The 21561-nt window shown below is 38.4% G+C and overlaps 1 protein-coding gene across 1 annotated transcript in view; it reads left to right on the top strand.

Moving 5' to 3' along the window:
- Positions 1–1215: 1215 nt before the first annotated feature.
- The window catches only part of yjefn3 (YjeF N-terminal domain containing 3), a 50140-nt gene continuing 29794 nt past the window's right edge, over positions 1216–21561 (top strand). The window contains exon 1 of the mRNA XM_044128181.1: positions 1216–1761. Coding sequence (XP_043984116.1) covers positions 1694–1761 — 68 coding nt within the window. The 5' untranslated portion in view covers positions 1216–1693. The remainder of the gene's footprint in view (positions 1762–21561) is intronic.

Below are 21561 nucleotides of genomic sequence, written 5' to 3' on the forward strand. Positions count from 1 at the left end.
AAAAATGACTTAGATCCACTGGCATTTTTCACTCATAGGAAAAAAGTTAATTGTTGTGTAGTATTTGCACTAGAAACAAGACCAAAATGACTTGGTAAGATTTTATGTTTTTGCAGTGCTTTCTCCCACAGAGGTAATTACACAATAGGCCAATTACACAAATTTCTTTTTTAAAATGATTGAGTTAGATGACCTGATTTGCATTTGCTTGTTGTGGACAATAGATGGTAGCAGAGTCCTTCAGTAAAAAAATATTTTTTTTTTTCAAATGGATTCCATGAAGACGTTTCACTGAGAGCCACTGTAATGTGGAATAAACAAAACTACACTGATAGATAATGAAAATAGATTGTCATTATAGTCACTCACTCATATATGACACATTTGGAAATGAGATTTTAAGAACCCACATGCACAGAACACAGCTTCCTTAAGGTTGTCTTCTATTTTATTTTATTTTTTTATATGACCTATTAATTACAATAATGCTCTTTGGCAGTGATCCCAGTGTCCTGTTGCTAGTTCATTAGCATTTTGTCAATTTGGTCTGGAACATTCCCACTTTGACCTATAGGACTCTAATTTGTAGTTATTTTATTTCCTGTCCAGTAGTTTTAAAAGCTAACATGAAGGAGCAAAAATCACACACACACACGCCCACACACACAGATATATATAGTCTTTTTGCATAAAATCTGAATATTCTCGCTTCCTTCCACAGTTTAAAAACATAACAGGTCAATTCCCCTTAAGTCTAGCCATGTGCAGGGTTGTGTGTCTATATGTGATGGACTGGTAACCTGACCAGGCTGTACTCTGCCTCTCACCCAATGGCCGCTGGAGATGGATAAGTGTGTGAACTTAGAATCCCATTTTCTGATTTGTCGTATATTAGTGACCATAGTGCAGTATTGCTCATACCATCTTCTGTTTTAAGAAACAAATGCCTTTATATCATGTCAAGAGAAAAAAAAAATAAAAAATGCAAGTGAAGATAATCTTCTTAATTTAACTTTTATCATCCATGAGCTGTTCAGGACTAAGGAGAATGTGTTTAATGTTTGCATCTGTCTGGTCAAATTTTAGTGACGTGATGACCAGTGGAGATGCTGATGACTAAACACCCACGACTGGGAGCCAATCAGCCGTCAAAGCACCGGGGCTCCTGCTTCTTAATTGGCTGGATTTCCGTGTGAGAACAACCGATAGCGCAGTCCATTTTTTTTTCTCAGAGAATGAGCCGAGGGGACTCTGCAGCTGAAAAAACAGACAGAGAGGAAGGGTTATTGAGACAAGAAGCAGAGTGTGTGTGTGTGTGTGTGTGTGTGCGTGCGTGTGTGTGTGTGTGTGTGTGTGTGTGTGTGTGTGTCGGGGTGAACTAGGGTGTACGTGTGTGTTATGAAGCAGCCAGTAATTACCTTCCAGCATCTGAACCAATCAAGAGCTGTGGAGATATAGAAACAGAGAGAGAGAGAGAGAGAGAGACAGAGTGTTCATTTAGATTTCAGTCTATTCCCAGGAAAAAGACACTCGCGCTGACACACACACACACACTCACGCACGCGCACACACGCACGCAGACACACAGCCCGTCCATTCAACCAGAGTCAGGGAGAAGGAACGGAAGTGTTTTCTTTGGGGGAGCACAGCTTAGCCTTTCTCTTGTTTACCGACTCGTGGTGGGTGAAGACAGATGGACAAGATGAACCACAGCTCAGCTGAGGCAGAGCCTGAAACCATAGAACCGCTTCGTTACCTCAGGTAGGCACTATTCTATTCTATTCTATTCTCACTTAAATTTTTCACGCTGTCCTGAACTGTTCCAGTTCCTTCCACGCTGAGCTACAGTTGCTCCTTCTCATGACTGCTCAGATCAGTGTGGAGAATTGACAGATAGTGGCGGGCAGATGGAGACAGGAGAGACAGAGAGAGACCTCAGCATCTTCTTACACGCTGAGTTCTTATAGGCAAGACAGAAGGCTTTATATCAACCTTCTGACTAAGCTACTGGGATCAGGTAAATGATTATAGGAATAATATTTAGTTAAGAAACACTGGTGAGCAATATGATTGGTCAGTTCTTCTGAGGAATTTCTCCCGCCCTGCGTCTTAACTTTTTTATTCCCGTCTCTTCTTCGCTCCCCTGAAGTCACAAATTGAATTACCAATTTAATCCATGATTAAATTAGGATGTCCGTGGGTTATCTGACCTCATCATTTCACACATTACCAACCAAGCCAAGCATCTTGTGATTCTCTGGTATTTGGGAACGAGATGGGAGGGCTGTGGAGGATTACAGAAGTGAGGTCGCTTTCCTGGTTGCCTGTTGCTCTCGCACACAAATGTGTGGGTCAAGTGTCCTAAATTGTTTAGCAGTAGTTTTGGTGTTTCACATAGAACCAGCTGACCATGACAAAAGCTGTTGACAAAGATTTATTTTTCCACGGGCTGCCGGGTTAAGAGGATACACAAAGATGTGTATTAAGTGGCAAAGCTGCACTGATTTAGCTTTTAATGGTTGAAATTGTTTTCTTCGGAGTCAGATTCTGGTTTTGCTCCCCTGAGGACCAAAAAACGCAAGAAACACTGTGAGGTTTCTCTGACAGAGGTCATTGTTTTGAGTCCAAGAGAAAATGAAGGAATTACAAAATGATGTCTGTGTAAGTATACATACATAGACATAATTTTATAGATTTCAGTGCAGCTCTTGGATGTTTGTCAGTGTTTCTACAAAGTATAGCTTAAGCTGGTTTATTTTTTATCATTTCTTTAGTATCTGAAATTGTTCAGAAAACTGTGGTGTGACAACATCAATATATGTGCTCTGCCTGAAATAGATGCTGGACATAAAGTCATTTCTAGTGAGTTATTAACAAGCTTATAGAACAGTTTGAATGCATAAATCAAAGGGACTCATGGGTTTGTCAGCTTGATTCCCACCCAAGAGTCTATGATCTGTGAGCTGTCTGAAACAGACATGCACACACACACACACACACGCAGACACACACACACACACACACACGCGCGCACGCGCACACACACACACAGAGCATGTTGTTGAAAATTATTTTAGAACTAATCTGCCCACAGCCAAAGACTTAAAATAAAAAAAGCCCACTAGAAAAATCAAAGGAAACAGTAACAAGCTAGAGAGCAGAGCGAGTCTGGCTCATTAATTGGTTCGTTTCACTGATTAACATGAAGGTTTTCAACAGCTTTCTGCGGGCAGGTGTTAAATTCAAAAAAGATTATTTTTTCACAAGCAATTTTACTTAAGTAGTTTGTTATAGATGAACTGGTCTAGGATGCAGATGTTTGTGAAGAATATTTTCTCTTGCTCATTAAATCAGAAGTCCAACACCTGTGTCTTTTTTTTTTTTTTTAAAAAAGCTTGCAAAAAGTTCAGGCAGATATTAAAAAACGTTGTGCATGGCAGTGGCTCCTAATGCCTCGGCCTTGTTTGGTGTGACTGATTACTGCACAAGCCAAAAGTTAGCAAGAGGCAACAGCATTACAAATAATGATACATGAAGCTGCCTGCAAAACTATTTACTTGAACCATTTTATATTTTGTCAATTTTTTCCCCCCAAATTTCTGTTTGTTTTTTTGTTTTTTTATTGGATTGGACTGGGTCACCACGCAGCAGGGCACGATTGTAAAGTGAAAGGAAAAGAAGCCTGCATGGTTTTTGATATTTTCTGCAAATAAAAATCTGCAAAGTCACAAGATAAGACCAAAATGTACCTTTTTGACTGACATGCATGCGAACTGGAAATTTGTCAAACTACACCAACCCCTTGTTAGAACACTATTATGTTGTGATTATACTTTTGTCTTCTTACTTACAACCTCTTTGTTTTCTCTTTGAGTATATATATATATATATATATATATATATATATATATATATATATATATATATATATATATATATATATATATATATATATATATATATATATATATATATATATATATATATATATATATATATAATGGCTGGATAAAAATGAATTACCCCATGATGCTGTGGCATATTTCACAAACGTCATTTAGAGACGGGATCAAATTTGCTCCCGTGAAACTGACAAAACACTCTTTGAGTCACAGAGATTGATTCAACTAAGGAGGAAACTCCCTGGTTTTTATCATTAGATTTATTATTAGAGCACTCTCGTTTAGCTTAATTTGTACTCCTAGTAAACATATGTAATTGCGGCCTTCACAGCGCCTGCGCTTGCATTACTCACAATATGTCAGCATTAGAGAAAATCAGGCTGTGAAAACGAAGCCTCGCTCACGGGTCTCTGCTGGCACTCGGTTAATGGATGTTATTGTGGAGGGAATACTCATTAGAAACCGCAACTGTCCTGCTCAGATTCCATGCATGTCTACATGTGTGAAGTCTAAGTGAGGACTTAAGTAAGATGATAATTAGACAGTGATAATTCCTCTCTGCCACGTCTGGCTGCGAGAACCTGGTGATGATGAAGCCGCTTGCCGGCGTGATGAGATCATATAGAACTTGCATCTAGCGTTTGTGCCAGAGGCAGAGAAACACCTTTACGTTAATGCATGGAATGCAGAGCGATATCAAAATTAAGCAAAAATAAATCCACACACAAAAGGGCTGCCGCGCATCTGTGTATTCAAATAATCTGATGGAAATGTGGAATAAAATGCTCGCCCCAGAATCTTTCACGAGGAGCGGAGTCATGTGCTCTGGCCCTTCAGCTGATGTGACGCCGCAGGCAGCGAGACCCGAAAATGTTGTTCGCAGCTGGCAATGACTCGGCCTCGTATCTGGATCCGGAGCTTGTTGCTGCAGGTAGCTTCGGAAAGTTCAAATGAGTAAATCGCAAAGGGCACGCACACACAGAAGGCTCCTGTGAGAGCGTTTTATCCAAGGAAAGAAAGCAGATGACTAAATATCTCAACCCCAAAGCCTGCTCTGTTTCTCTACATTTCTTATTGGGGTTTCTTTCTTCTTCTTTTTGCTGCAACTGCAACATATTTTCATTGTGTAAAAGTTTTTTTTTCTCTGTTTATTTGCTGTGTATTTTTAAATTACACGCTACAAAGCAAATTTATATATATATATATATATATATATATATATATATATATATATATATATATATATATATATATATATATATATATATATATATAAGGGCTTTGAAATGGATGCCTATCTGTATTAGCCACTGCCCGGCTTTAACTTCATGCCCTTCCAACTTTTGCAAAGATTAATTTCGGCCTCATTGTTATTCCTTCTGCTCATCTGCCTGCTCTCAGCTTCCTGCCACCAGTTCTCAGGTTGGCAGCTCCATTTGCTTGTGTGGCAGCCTCTGTATTTATTTATAGTCCGAATGTAATGACTGGGGCATGGAGGTGGAGAACCGAGGACAGTTACGATTTGCAACCAGTTCGGTGTTTGCCCATCATATTTGCCCTCTTTGATTAAAATCAGGTTAGCTGTAGAGAACTACATTTATCTCAATTTGTCACGTTAAAAAAAAAACAGGATGGGAATATGCAGAGGACAAGGTGAGCTTCGGTGTTTTTGTTTTTATATATGAAAAATGTGATGTCGATAAGCAACAGTTATTTTTTGTACTTTAGATTGTATACCTATATGTCTTAAACAACAGAAATATCCATGAATAATGTTAGGATTTAGTTAGAAACCAAAATGGTTGAAACAAGAAACGTATAAATGTGCTACAATTACTATCTGGTCTCAACTCATCACAGATTTTTTAGAGGTTTTTTTTGTTATAATCCTTTCACTCTATTGCACATCTGCCTTGTGTTTTTAATAGTGTGTGAAGATACATGGCTTTAATTCGATGCTACTCTAGCATAGTTTCATGTGCATCTGATACTGGGGTGTATATAATTTCATCTTGCATCTCAGAGATGTTAAATATACTGTGCACATACTAAATGTACTTGAATAACATGCAGTTGTCGCAGCACTAACCCAGGAATAACATTAGTTTTCTCGGCATGGTGAATTCTTGAAGCTACTTCACCTGATTGCACCGTGACCCATTTTGAGAAACCCTCAGCTTAATTTCACTCAGCACTGAACTTTAAGCACACACAACCTCCCTTATACAGCAGCAGACTGTGAATGCCACTCACATTCATGAGATTTGCACAATCTCATGAATTGATTGTACAAAACAGGCTTGCATCATAAGTGACACATCATGTTTCACGAAACATGTTTTATTTCTTCAAGTTTGAAACAGGTTTTTAGATAGGCAGTGGAAACGTAGGACACAGTGTGATAACAGCGTTGGCGTTTATTCATCAAATATGCCAAGATGTTGTAGAGCGTGTCAGATCCCGAACTGTCTGTTAACCCAAATATTCAGTTTTTAATAGCCGGAATATAGTAACCTCTCATCATCACAAAGCATTGTGTGATAGGAGCACATTTCAAAATGAGGACAAAACCAGAGAACTAGGCCGCACGATTGGTAGGGTCGCCTTATTAACCCGGTAAACAAGAGCAGCAGTAAAAAAAAAAAAAAAAGTTGCCCTTGAATTTAAATTAAAAATGAAACCCACATATTGCTTTTAACAAAATCATTTGGATTCATTTCCTTTCCATTCCAACTGAATTAAAGTATTCAAGAGGTTGTGGTCCTTTTACATTTTACAAATATATAATATAATGTCTTTTATAAAAAGACCCTATATTACACTATAAAGACAAACACTGTTTGGGGAAAATACGTATATGAAGTCACTGTAGCAACTAGAAGGATTTTGCTCCAGCCAATTTAATATAGATATATATGATTCTGTTACATTTTAATGCTCTATCTGAAAAAAATAAAAATAAAAAATCTTATGGGACTATTTCCATGTGATATAATTGTAACAAATGGGCTGGTCCTGAGTGCCTAACGTCAATATTCTGCTCCTTCTCTACAACATGCTTTAGTAAGACAGCTTAGAAATACAGTGTGGCAATACACACTTGTGTCCAGCTCACAGTGTCAAAAATGTCTCCTTTACACAGACTAAAACTGATCTAGTTCACTTTCATGTTGTATGATCTGAAAGCTCTGACATAATTCTGTTATTTATTTGTTTTAAATTGCATAACATTTGTGGATAAAAAGTGATAGATGTAGGCCGATACCATTCTCTGTAATACATTTCATCAATGCGTCATCTCACTAGCGGCACATTTTGCTTGTTTGGAGCTTTTCTCACTAGTCCTCTGATATTCTCTTTACTCGTGTTGATTCTTTTTGCAGCTGATAATTCAACAAAACTCCTTTCACTCAAAGGATGTTGTTTTTAGAATCAGAAGGTAGAAAAGGTCACTGCTAAATTACTGCAAGGTTCATGTTCCGTCCTTATAAAATCCAAATGTTTGAAACATGAGCATCATCTGAACAACAACAACAACAACAACAAAAAATAACTACCAGTCGCATTTATTCAATATAAATCAACATGTAAATTTGATATGTCATATTGGGTTATTGTAGCATTATTCAGGTCACAATAAAAGTGATGCACTTGTCTGGTGATCAAATGATGTATGGTGTGGGGGTGAATGCATTGCTAGGCAATTAGTGAAGCATGTCTTCCTGCTGCGACATTCAAACACAAGGAAGACATACAATAGAATGAGAGGGGGGCGAGAAAAATGGTGATTGCTTAAAAGCTACTCTTTAAGCAATCCCCATAGAATGGCACGATGTATCTGGAAAATATATGCCACCCCACTCAACACCCTTAAATGCAATTAAATAACAATATAATTGTTTTATATGAACAGGGAAACTCTTAATCTAAGATTTGTGGCTATTTTGACTGAATTCTTTTGCTTCTAGTGATGACGTGTTTAATTATTATTATCACTGTTATTATTTTGATGCTGAGAAATCGATTCAATATATATTTCTAAAAATGTGTAAAAAAATGGTCCAGTCATTTGAAACAAGGCCTTAACACATCATTCAAAATTATTCTCAATATTAAGCAGAGAATGCCTCTCCAACATTTGATTTGTTGTTATTATTGGACCTAATAGCCCATAGTTAGCGTTATAGTAGAAATCAAACATATGTAAGCGCAGTAATTAGTTAATAAATGTTAGCTAACGTGCTAACATTCTAGTATATTGCACTAATCGTTGCATATTGGTGATAACAGCACGTCACCTAACTTCTTAAGGTCAATGATAATTTTTTTCTCTAGTGGAGGGGGATTTCCCTTCTTCCTGCCTGTTAGATTTTTTTTAATGCAATTAACTTTTAAAGCAACACAATTAACAATAAAAAAATATTGTGTCAATTGCCCCATGTCAAGTGGTAATTTGAACACTACAATGGTTTGTTTTTAAATTCATTGTTGTCTTGAAACAACAACAACAAAAAAACATTCTGGTTTTGAACCTCGGCTGAGCCAATTGTACGTGCAGTTTGCAGGTTCTCCATGTGCATACATCGATTTTCTCCAGGCATCCCGGCTTCCTAATTGCTCTTAGGATAGTTGAATAGATGTTTGCCCAGTATGTCTCCTTGACAGACTGGTGCCCTATTCAGAGTGCTCCCACCTCTCGTCCATTAACTGCTGTAAATAATAAAGCCACATGCTCCACTGCAATCGTGCAGGAGTCAAGCAGATATCATTTTCTTTTCTACCTGCATCATGGCAGAAGTTGAATAGAGTATTGAGGGCTGTCAATATGCAATTGAAAAACTACAGGCGAAGAAATTTCGCTAGGTTGTTGTTTAAATCTGATAAATTTATGGTTGTGAGTGATTTAACAAGAACTAACTAATTTTAAAAATGCTTAATCAGTAGATTAAGCATTTTTGTGCATAAGGAAAATGCTCCTACTTGCACAAGTGGCCCCTTGGTCTCACTTACTTGCAAACCACAGCCGTTTGACGGCGTCCTTTCAAAATTATGCAAAGAACAACTTACTTAAGGATAGCAGGTGCCATAAAAAAGATTTTTTCAAAAAGTTGGACTTGGCAGCTAGTTGACTCAAACGCATCCATTTGGCAAGAGAGAACAAACCAATTCCAAGCTGCCAGCAAATAAGGACAGAAAAGAAAATGCAAAGAGGCAGCAACAGCTTTTTCATGTTAATTAATTTACACAATGCACCTCTCCTGAGGTTGAGGTCTGTTTTAGTGGAGGTTTGATAGAATTTGTGTTCATTTGCCAGAACATCACAAAGGCCCAAAACAGCTCAAATCCAGGTTTGAATTGGTCTCCAGGCAGCAGCCTTTGTTAACAGGACACACAGGGGAACCATTCGAAAGAGGCTGAGTGGGACTCTGTCCACCTCTTTTTGCCCACACTGTGAATCATTTAGAGGGGGTTTCAGTGGGTATTGGGCGGACAGTACAGAAAGCAATATATTCTCAAATGAAATGTAATTTCTTCTAGAAAATACACACACACAGAGACAGATTTATAAAAAACAGAGAAAAAAAAAAAGCTGTCATCCCTTATCAGTTTCTGCTCGTAAGAGGAAAAAAACAGAGGAAAGGTCAGACATAGCAGGCAGAAATGATGGAATGACTTGTTTACATTCAGTTCAGGTTTGCTCTGACAAACCAAGTATAATAAATTGTCCTTTGGCTGCAGTCGACTATGGTTTGCGGAGACTGCTAATATTTCCATCTTTGCGACAGGAATCGTAAATTTATACAGCCTGGATGTTTCTTGTTTCCACAGAGTGGTGTTCAGATGTTCAGGTGCAATGATGTGGTATTACATACATGATAATTTAATGAATTTTAACAAGAATAATTGAGTGCAGATGTTTGAATTTATTGTGATTTTTGTCTTATCAGTGCATGGTCAAAACTAAATACATATGTGCCTATTACAGCTGGGTTAAATTCCCCTTAAAACATTGCAGAGAAACCACGCGCTGTTTCAAGTCTTCAATAAGGTTAATGTATAACCTACCTGGATAAAAGACCGCTGTTTGAGTTTACTTAAATTCATTGGTTCCCTGTCCACTTGAGGTCAAGACTTTTTTGCTTACTCCTACCAGTTTCAATGTGAGTTTGGGGTATTTGTTCTACTAAAGCCCCAGTTGTGTCCAAGTCTTTAAAATCTGACTCAAACTCTCACACTATGATTCAAGAAGAATTGCTTGGACACAAGCTGATGAGTCGGTGTTCACAATGAGGTGAGTTTCACATTACCATAAGGTGGGAGAGTGTTAGCTAAAAAGTAAGCCGCTGCTCCAAAACCTAAACAATTAAGAAAAACAGAAATTTCCAGCTTCTCGCATGTATGAGCAAAATGTCTTTTCTAGTGGCGAAACATGTTATTGTTAGACAAATACAAGATTTTGCTTTTGGGATAGTGGCAAGAAAAATCATGGAAAGAACTGTATAACATAAGGCTTTAAAACTGCAGCAGCATAGTGCAGTTTTCAGTGTTACTGTTCAGTACAGTGGTCATGTTGTTGAAAGAAATTGGTGCATCCAACAGCAAAGTGATTTCATAGACACATCTAAGCTGGTTTTGGAAAAGATAAAAGATTTTGAAAAACTTCAGCCTCAACTATATAAAAAATATTATGGACTGTGCTTCAAAGCTGAGCCCATGCCAGGAAACCCACCAGTTTGAATTAACTCTATCAGTTCTGAAATAAAGGTCAGACAAATATCCAAATATTCAGTATGAATAATATCAGAACATTGAATTTGAACAGCATTACTTTGACACCGTTAAAGGAACCCTTCAACAAAATTAAACTTATGATCCAAATTCTTAAGTTAATCAAAGATATATGTTTCCATTTTTCCATCCAAAAACTCCCCAGATAAATATGCCGTTCATCCTGATGATGAGCGTATGTAAGCATTTTACTAGCACTGTACATAATTTAACCTCTTTTGCTCAGTCGTTCTTGTTTCCACATCTGATTTAGTTCGTCCACCTATCCCTCTGTTCCTGTCTCTCTCTAGAATAGCAGATACAGTGGACTTGCTAATGAGTTTCTTTCCTCCTAGTAATAGTTGTGACCCAGATAGTTAGACAGATTGAAGCTGTGAGTGAATGTGGACGCTACAGCAAAGTTTTAATGGTTAGCTTCGTTCACTCTCCTTCCTAAATAAGAGACAGCTCTGTGCCTCTCTGCTCTCCTCGTCTCTTGCTGTCAAACTCTGGACTGTGGGGCGAACTCAGAGAAAAGTGAACAGAGGACATGGCTTTTTGTTTTATTTATTCCACCGATGCTGCCATGATTGAGCATTAAACCTTTATTGAGAAATGAAAGGTGGCACACTTGAGTCACATAAAGCTACAGTGAGGAGTTGTGGATACTCATGAACATGTTTCTCGTAAGTTCGTGAGTAACTTGTTTATGCTTGTGAGATTGATTTGATGGATTTTAGAGTCTCTCTTGTGGCAGATAAGAGCAATTGCAGTGTCTGCCAGGAAACTCTCAGCTCAGCCCCCCACCTCTGTCACCTCACTGCTAAATTCTTGTCAAATATTCGCACCTACGGCACACATACAAGTGCTCAAAGAAAACCCCACTGATAGATTCCTGGAAAGCAAGTTAAATACCTCCACATATTTAAAGCGAGTTAAGTCTTACTACATTTTCATTTAGCGTTTCCTTTTTCCAAGGATATATTAAGACATAATCACTGTGAAGATTATGTCACAAGTAACAGACATGATGGAGTGAAAACAAAAGCTTATGAAGGGTAGACTACATTTTTTGGAAGAGAAATAGATGGTGCTCTGCTGTGATACTGATATTAGAAATCACTGCTGATGAAGTGGATGGACATAGCAATTTTCATGCATTAACATGAACGTTGTTCAGATGAGAAAACAGAAATAAACTTAAAATCTCTTGTAAATCTAAAGTGTGTTAGCACTTGCAAATATGGTGTGTATGTAAGCCATCCTGAGTGTCTAAGTGGACCTCCATAGACTCGCTGTAATTCTACCACTGTTTCCAGAATTTTGTTTCAATTTTCTATAAAGTCTTGGCAATATGACATCTTTAAGCTGCTGATAAGACAACTATTTATAAAAATGTCACAGAGCCAACCTCACAGATCCATATCATAAGAACTGTTTGGCTTCTATTACAAAATACAAGAATCCTTATAATACACAAAAGTAAATTTGTAATCTTACTCAGTCTTATAAATCTTGCCAGAGAATGGACTTTAGGGTTCTGCGTGGGACCCCTTACTACAGGTTTGCCACATCTGCATTAGGTGGTTTTCTTTTTCAGACGACAGGTTGAACATCAAACTCAAGCTACTTGGCCAGGGGAGCTTCAGCCTGTTCCTCCCTCTCCACCAGACTGCGTGGAAAGCAAGTATGTACATGGCTAACAGCGGTTCTTCAAGGTGATGCTGTCTGGGCGACACCTCAGCCCCGTTTGGTTCCTTCTCATTTCTTCTTCACCCGATTCCCCCATCCTAATTGGTCCTCTTCAGTTCCATGACCACATGCATGTTTCCCTAGCAACACAATACCCACCCTACGGTAACCGTGCATTGTACATTTTCCCTGGCAACGCTTTCTTGCTGCCTGTTTGTTTTTCTCACCTGAAGAAGGCAGATCCTTCCAGTTCTGATCAGATTGAAAAGCCACAATGCCCAACTCATCATTATTACTCCATGTGTGTTATGTAATGCATATTTCCTGCTATTCTTCAGTATATACCGTATATTATCTGTCCATGACTGCAAGACAAGCTGTGGGAAGCTGTCATAGATATGTTGCTAGAAATGATGCTGGGGGTGTAACCAGGGTTAGTAGGGTAAACTCTGGGTCAGTTACCACAGTAACAGATGAACCCACAGTACTCTCGTGGCAGAAGGTTAAAAAAAGATGTTCTCCTTATCTCCTATCTCCTGAAGAGCCTGAGGGAGCTGACACACATGAGAGGTCCTTGTCTTAATTACACAGAAGGTTCATTTTGAGGTCAAATTAGTTTATGATGACTTCCTTTTTCCTTTTCTTAGTTTTAAGGAACTACAGTACTTTATAAAAGTATATACTCCCATTGAATGTTTTCACATTTTGCTGCAAAACAACCGCAAACTGAAAGTATTGTTTTGTATCTTATCTCATGGAAAAATGTACAAAGATACAGTAAAAATAAAAGTTGTGCATGTTTTGATTTAAACAAATGGTACATTAATGGATTCTGGACCCGTTGATACCCTATGGAGATAATTTAAATATAATGTGAGGTCTGCTTAATCAGGGACAAAATCAGCTGGATACTGGATCCCAGAAGACCAGAATTGACCATCTTTGGTTTAAACCATCAATTCACACCTGATGTATTCAAGGCAACCTACTTGCGTGGGCATCAAGTGAGCCACTTAAGTCTGGTCCTCCCCCTTCTCTGCAGCTTCTGCCTTTTGAAACCGGGAGTACTTAACCCCCTTGAAGCACATTATCACCTTGTGAGAGAGCATACAGTTCAATACTCTGTGAGCTTATACAACCCCACAGTGGACCAAACTGTAATGCACAACGAGAAATACTAGACTTGCAATTTTATGAAACACGGAAGTCAAGATCATAAAGGATGTTATTTAAGGCATATGATACAAGTTACGATTGTGTAACTACAATTCCAGAAATAATGCATCTAGAATACACCACTACTTCTACCTACTGTTAGAAAACTGATGATTATATTGGAATAATTTATGCAGTTTTGAACATAGAGTTCAGTTTGAGATTGCCAGTGCAGAAAGTATACTTTTCCATCAGTTTTGTGTGTTTACACACAAAATCAAAGAATCAGTCAGTCTTTAATGTCAACATATGTAATGCATAGTCTCTCCTTATACTGATAAATATAAACTCAACCCTAAATGGTTGAACAGGCTCCAACGGAAGGACAAGCCAACCCACATTTTGAATACATTTAGCTACCAACTACTTGAACGTTTATAGGCATTGATGTGGGTCGATTAATTCTCTACCTGACATGATCTGGTGGTTGCTAAAATATACATGGGGAAAAATAAATCAAGGTAATAAAATCAAGATGATTGTAATATTTTTAAGTTAATCTGGCTGTACAAAATAACTTATGGTGACTTTTACACCTTTCATCCCAATATACATGCAGTGTATGTAAGAATACACCCACTTTGTATACTTTTACATACACAAAACAAACTTCTTTTCTTCATTATTACACCACATAGTGTCTTTAGACACAACTATTTATGTGGCAAGACAAGAAACAGTGTGACAGCAGCTTTACTAAATAACTTGATTATCGTTGTTTTGAACCAGTTAAGCCGTTGCTTATATCATAGTACAACTAACTCTCAAATAGCAGGTTTTCCTAATTTCATGTAATTTTTATGTAAGTCCACCCTTTATAATAATTTGTCCTCTGAACTCTTCTGAAAGTTTGCTTTCAGCGGTCATAGCTGCTCAGGATAATGCAGAAAGAGAAAAGTTCTCATGGTGACAGAATGAGAGCGATGCCTACTAGTAACTCATCATATGTTGCCTCTGTTGGGGAAAAACAAAATTGCAGAGACAGAGGGAAATATTTAAATAAAGAGCATATAAAAAGTAAGGAGTGGGTAAATCTCCATGTAGAGGATACAAGTAAAGAATGAACAAGACGCAGAAAGCTGGTAATAGACTCCGGAGGGAGGTTGATTTGTGTGTTTTTACCAAATTCACTTTTATGCATCACTCAAAGATTTGTTTTCCCCCTTTGTCTGTTGTAATAGAGGCCACAGCTACACCTTGAAGCAAGTTGCTTGCATTAATATGAGCTTCTATCATATGTGTGTCGGAGATATTTGGTGACATGCAGCTTATGGACAAATCTTTGGATTTTGTGCCCCAACACTTTTTTTTCTAATGAGCGAAACACATTTTGCAGAAAAGAGCAGAACAAATGGCTGACATTAATTCTTTTTTGCAGATGGATTTCTTCTTCCACACATCTCTTTTTGCCCTCGTGAGTTTATTAAAAGATCATGCATTTGTTTGTGTGTTCAGGCTCATTTTGCTTTAATCCAAATGTTTGTGAGCATTGCAGGGCCCATGCCGCTGCTCCCAGAGGAAGGCTTTCCCAATTCTCAGTAATTAGATTCCACTGCTTCGCTCTGCTAAGTCCTGATTGTGACTCTGTTTTGTTTCTCATCCGAGGAATGCTGTGACAGGATTCTGATTATGTAAATGACTTGTCTTATGGATTGCCCTCTGCTTTTGTTTACTAAATGATCCTTTTACATTCATGAAAATTAAAGTTACTTTAGTCAAGAGAACACAATGCTGGAGTGTAATAATGAAACAAACTTAATTAGCATCGCTGTTGCCTGTGTGTTCATTAGGGTGCATACATAGCTATGAAAAGCATTACATGCATATTCTTCCCGTTCATTCTCTGAGAAATTATTAACATTTTTCTATTGTCAGAAGACATCTGTAATCATCCCCAGCGATGTGGAGGCTCTGCCTTCTTCTTTGCCTAGCAACCCGTGGGCATCCTCTCAAAAGCAATCAAACCAGAGGTGCAGAGCCGTACATTAACATTGTAGTGTTGAGAAGAAACAGACAGCCAGGCAGAAGGACAAGCAAGCATTCAGGTAAAAGTTCACACATAAATGGGAGACTGAAACCCAAGAGAGGTGAGAGAAAATGAGAAAAACAAAAAAGGATATAACTGAGCAGCTGGTTTCGCTCCCTCGCTGCTAGTTTTATTATTCCCGCTGTCTGTTGGGTTTTTATGAGCTCCAACGCATCTGAATCCAATTTTTCTGCAATCAGATTTCTGCAATCGCACTATATGAGTTTTATGATAATTGCTGGGGTGACAAAGAGCTGGACATAAGGGAAGGGACTCAAGCTTTTCTATCTTTTGCATCTGTCACCTCGCTGTAGCCGGCACATATAAAAACCCTGGAGTCTACCAAGATTATGAGATGAAATGGGATTTCAGCATCACAGCAGTTTCATATTGACCATCCTTAGATTTGAATGTAGGAATATCTCAAGACGCCAGCCAAGAAGCTTTAAAAAAATCTTTCTTCCAAACGGACTATGACCCTAAGCATAATACCAAGACTGGTTAAAAGTTGGTTTAATGACAGTAAAGTGACTATCAAAAATTCCTGATCTAAGCTGAAACTGTATGCATATATGTGAGCAAGGCAACATATGAACACAAATGTCCAGTTTTGTTTACAGTAGGACCAAAATACAGAGAAGCACTAGGGATCAGAAAAAGTGAAGGTATAGTGGTAAAACAAACTAAAAATGAGAAAGAGCAATGTAAAGGAAGGAACCAGCAATGAGTAACAAAACCCAGGGAGCTTATGTATACAGTATATACTGGAGCAAGAATGGAGAACTACATTAGATCCAGGGAGCATAATTAGAAGAAAGTGAAAGAGCTGAGAGGAGAGAGCTGAGCAGGGGAATTGAGGGAAAGGAAAGTAATTGGCCTTGTGAACACAGAGGGATCTCACTTAAAACACAAGGGAATCACAAGACTTACAGTAACGGTGAAAAACGTAAATGCACAAACAGAACCTCATGAGCTAAACACAAAACAATGACCTAGAATGACAGGATATAAACAACAATAACAAACTCAGAAATGAACTGAAATGTAAAAAAAGTCCATATCAAATCATGACACTGATTATTAAAACTGTATTTTATAACCACTAATTAGCAGTCATATTACATCCATAAAATGCTATTAAATTCGGGTTGACAAAATATAAATTAGGTCATAATGGAGTTAGTTCCCCTCAATGAATTGCAGTTTTTGTTTAAACCCAATAGCCAACAAAATATTCAGTCATGTAAATTGAAAAACATCGCTGTTATTTCTTAAAAATTTTGTAAAAGCCGAAGCTGCTCTATGTATCTATAGCAAAAAGATAAATAAATGGACGAATACATAAAAAAATAAATAAAAAATCGGCAGCAATAAACCCTTCAGTGTCACCTCTTGAAAAATAACATCACTCATTTCAAAGCTCTCAGGAATGTGAACTCTACTCATGAATGGGTTTTATGTTTAATATCCAACTAGTGTCAGAAAAACTAACATAAGGAGTATTGTCCCTACATAATATCTTACACATTTTTCTTTTTTTTGTTGATTTTGGTCAAACACATTAACCTGGTCTCTGTTTAATTCTTACCATTCGTCATAACTCTAACAACAAAGTCTCTTCTTTCTCTTTTCATCATCTTTCTTGCTGGGTCATCTTTGGATATTCAGAGAAATAAAAGTAGTTTGTTTTAAGTCAAAATAACACAGCAATTATGTTGATAGGTCCACATTAAGCCTTCCAACATAGCATATCCCATTATACATACTGTGCACCATTGTCACCCTGACAGCTCCTCCCTGATTAAAGGCAACACCTCTTCATATCAGAAAAAAGTTTGTCTCGCTCCAAGAAATAAAAGTCCAAGCACTGTTTGTCATATGTCAGTAGACTAATAAGCAGTGGGGTGGACAGACTCGACACATCCTGTCACCAGGGAAAAGTTTTATTGATTGCGCAACATCAGAACAAGTCTGGGAGACAAAACTAAAGGACTAAACCTTAATTCTGCCTCCCAAAATATTAGTATTTCTAAAACGTTATCAGGAACAATGCTGTCAGGAGACCAACATGAGGGAATATACCCTGAACTTTGAGACCTACAATGCTAATATGTCTTTGTGTATATAGATATTATCTTAGTAGATACTTAGCAAAGTATATCTACTGTATTTGCTTTGATTGTTAACATTCTCAGTAGTCTGGTCAGACTTCGTTTGGCAGAAATATCACTGAGTGACATTACTGTGTGAGATAATCATTAGCAGCTCTATGTTAGAAACAATTTTGAATAATTTTTTAAAATTATATATATAATTTTTTTTTCCCTCCAGGGGGTCTTTTGTGGGCTCTAGTGTCCCTTATATGACAGTAGGCTGATAGGAAAGGGGGAGAGAGAGAAAGACGTGGCAAATGTCGCCGGGTCCGGGAATCGAACCTGCGACGCCCGCGTCGAGGATTCAAGGCCTCCAAATGTGGGTCGCGCTATCCACTACTCCACTACAGCATGCCCCTTGAATAATTTTTTTTAAGCAATGTTTTCCAAAATATATGGAAAGACAAGGAATTAACAATTAAAGATAGGTCAAATTAGTAAATGTAAGACTGTAGGTAAGGATGGTAATGAGAGGCGCTAGTGGAGAGAAAAGAGGTCATTTAGCAGCGCTAGCAGCAGAGTACCGTCAAGTGATTTCCCCCATTACTCAGTTTCAAGGTAATGAGATTAGTCAGCCTTGAGGAGATTGAATAATGTTCTTGTAATTGGTTACACACATGACTGCACAAAGTATTGCTTTTAAGGCCGAAGCTGAGACATTGGCTAATTGTCTTGACCGGCAGTAGCTATCAGAAGGGAGATATTGACTCTGTTGACGCTGCCTATTGCTGCTCCTTTTAATTAAGACATTAAATGGAGGCGATGCATCTTCCCTGACTAACGTTGCTGACAGCTTTATCGAACAATTCGATGTAAAAGTCAGACTTGTAGGTTTGCGCAAACACGAATTTTAACCTTTGAATAGAGACGGACGCCAACAGGCTGCACGGTTACAAATCAGAGGAAGAAAACCTGGGCTGACGATGATGTTTGTGTAGGCAGCAGTGACAGACGCTGGCTTTGCTTGATGGCTCCTCCTTCACACCTCCACATCTTCGCAGCTTGCAACTCAAGTGTGGAGCTGTATTTTATTTCCTTATAGCAGAGAATAGCAACTCCATGTGTGAGATGTCCAGAATAATGGGAGCCCAGGCTGCTTCTAGAAATGGGCCACCACCCTGCTGGGCTCCTCAGGCTGCACAGCTTGTGTGGCATTCTGTTGCTAATGTATGGGGAAAATGCAGCATGTTCGTACATTATGCAGACAGGAATGTCAGTGCAAAAGCACTAGTTGCTGGAGGTTACAGCTGCATGTGTTAACATACAACTAGTGCATTGACGTCAGAAACTGAATTTACTGGTACTTAGTGTATTATTCTGGTTAAAGGTTTACATACACTTATCTGAAATTATTAATTTGGAGCTCCTTAATGTTGCTGTCGAGGCATTATTTTTATGGGCTGAAAATATTATATCCAGGAAAGCTTTAAGAGATTCTAAAATTTGGGTGAACAAGCTTGAATTGAAAAAGCACAAAGGAGCAAACATACATATGTAGTAGTCGGATAAAAATCCATAAGGAAGTTGCGCTTCACACATTTTGAAGGGAAAAGCTAGCCTCTGGCATAATCCTGACTGAATATTTAATGACTTCTCATAGAAAAAATGGTGGGAGTTTGTATAAACGTATTGATTTACTTTCACAGATCCTGATTTTAAGCAGTCCATACATGTCCAACATGTTGGGGGTCAGGGCTTTCGATGGCCATTCCATTTTGATTATCTGAAAAACTTTAAGTGATATTTATCCAAATATTATTTAAGTATGTGTGCATATTTTTGACCATGTGAGAATTGGAGAAAATTCACAATAAATTGAAAGAGTGCGTCCACGTTTTTGTTTTTAACACTCACAGAGATTATATTGTATGTTGCATTAACAGCTCCAATTGATTTTCAATTCAGTAAATCAATAGAACCTCAAACTAATGCCACTAATGAGTGTGTGTAAACGTATCCTCAGACATTAATGTAATGAAATAAATAAGAAAAATCCTCACAACAGACAATGCTCGTGTGTTTCACACTTGCACAACCGACTCCAGACTCTCCAACTTTTTTTCCAGCCTCTTTATTTGAGGTGAAGTTGACACATGCTCTTGTTGGATGCAACCCTCATCATCACCATTCCTGTTCTTCATCAAAGCCCCACAGAAGAATCTTCTCATAATCGTCTCTGCCATCGGCTCCTGTTCTTTGCACGCATTTCCCTCCACCACCTGCCGCCGAGGCATTGTAATCACACACACTTGTGTCTATCGCACGCTCACAAAGACACGCCGGGTGAAGCTGTGAAAGGTCGGCCGAATGCCAGTTGAAATGCAATGGCTCTTTGGTGCCTCTCATGCTTCTCCCTGCTGCTGGGCTCATTAATTATGAACAGCTTTCACTCTGTGTTTGTGTGTGCGCGTGGGCGTGTGTGCGTGTGTGTGTGTGTAGCGCACTTGTGTGAAGAAGCAGCTACGTCTGAAATAAAGCATTGCTGGAAGTGCGTTTGAGGATTTCTTATCTTTCTCATGTTTTCTAATACCCAGCAGCTGATTCACTGGTTTTTTCCCCGTGAAACAGTCTCCAAAGTTTGCACCGTAATAGCGAATGACTCGCGGATTCATATACTCATGGTACTCGAACGTTCATTCTGGATGATCAGGTGGGAAGAAAAGCAAGAATTTATGTGAGGAGAGTTCAAAGGAAGCGCTGGAGAGTTTTCAGCGGGAGAAGCCTCCTGCTCTTTTATGTCTTCCCCGTGGTTTGCCTGGGGATTCTCTCTTCTTGGCTTTTGCTGGCAAGAGCTGCAAACTGGAACTGTAAAACGCGCAGGCAGGAGGGAGATTATTCTTTTGTATTCCGACCAAAAGCTGAACTTAGCCGAGGCCTGGAATTTGTCTGCTGGGCTTTCACAGTATGCAAATGGGGACAGTTATTTAAAATAAAATAAAACAAAAAGCAGAGAGTTAAAAATAGCTGCCAAGTTTATGTCCTCTCCATCGCCCTCAGAAACACCAGGCCATTCATTCCTCCTCTGTACCTACATTTTCAGATGTTTTTGTGTTTCTGTGGATAAAGTGGATCTCTGCATATTCATATTTCTGCTTTTGTGGACTCTGACTCGCTGATTTTTCTGTGGAACTTGATTCCAAATTATTCGCAAAAAACATTTTCTTAGAGCATACCTAAAATATTCTAAAGAAGATGCAACTTTGGAAGCTGAAATACACAAAGGCATGGTTTGGTGTTCGCAAAGCAGCCAATTCAGGAGCGGTATTAAGTTTTCTTGGTGCTGATTGGCTGTACCTGGAAGAGTGCAAGAAATAAAGACTGCAGATATTAGCTGCTGTGATCATGCCACTGTGTAAAATAAACTGTTAAACTATTAAAATAGGCAGCTATAAGAATTTTTAGACGGGCTCTCAAGTATATAGCGGCTCTGGTCCCTGATGCCCATGAACATTTGGGATGAATATGTTATGACAGTTAAAGTGACAAACCGATAGGGCAGATCTCCAGGTTTCAGGGTTGTTACATCACAGCAATACCAAAGCATATGGCAGAAGAAAGCTGATAAGATGGCGTCTTCCAACAAACTGGTCCCAGTGCTAAACTGACTAAAACTGTAGTTTGATGTGTTTGAAAGGAGACTCTGGCAGCAATACTTGGTGCTATTTTAGCACAAACTCTTTGATCAGAGAAATGTTTTGATAAGTAGCTTAAGGTGGAAACTGATAACTAATGAAAATGTTAAAAGCACCATGTTTAAATCATACAGCATATAAAATGTTGTCTCATAAACAATATAAAATTGGTG

Source organism: Gambusia affinis, linkage group LG10 (genome assembly GCF_019740435.1).
Source record: "Gambusia affinis linkage group LG10, SWU_Gaff_1.0, whole genome shotgun sequence".
NCBI lineage: Eukaryota > Metazoa > Chordata > Actinopteri > Cyprinodontiformes > Poeciliidae > Gambusia > Gambusia affinis.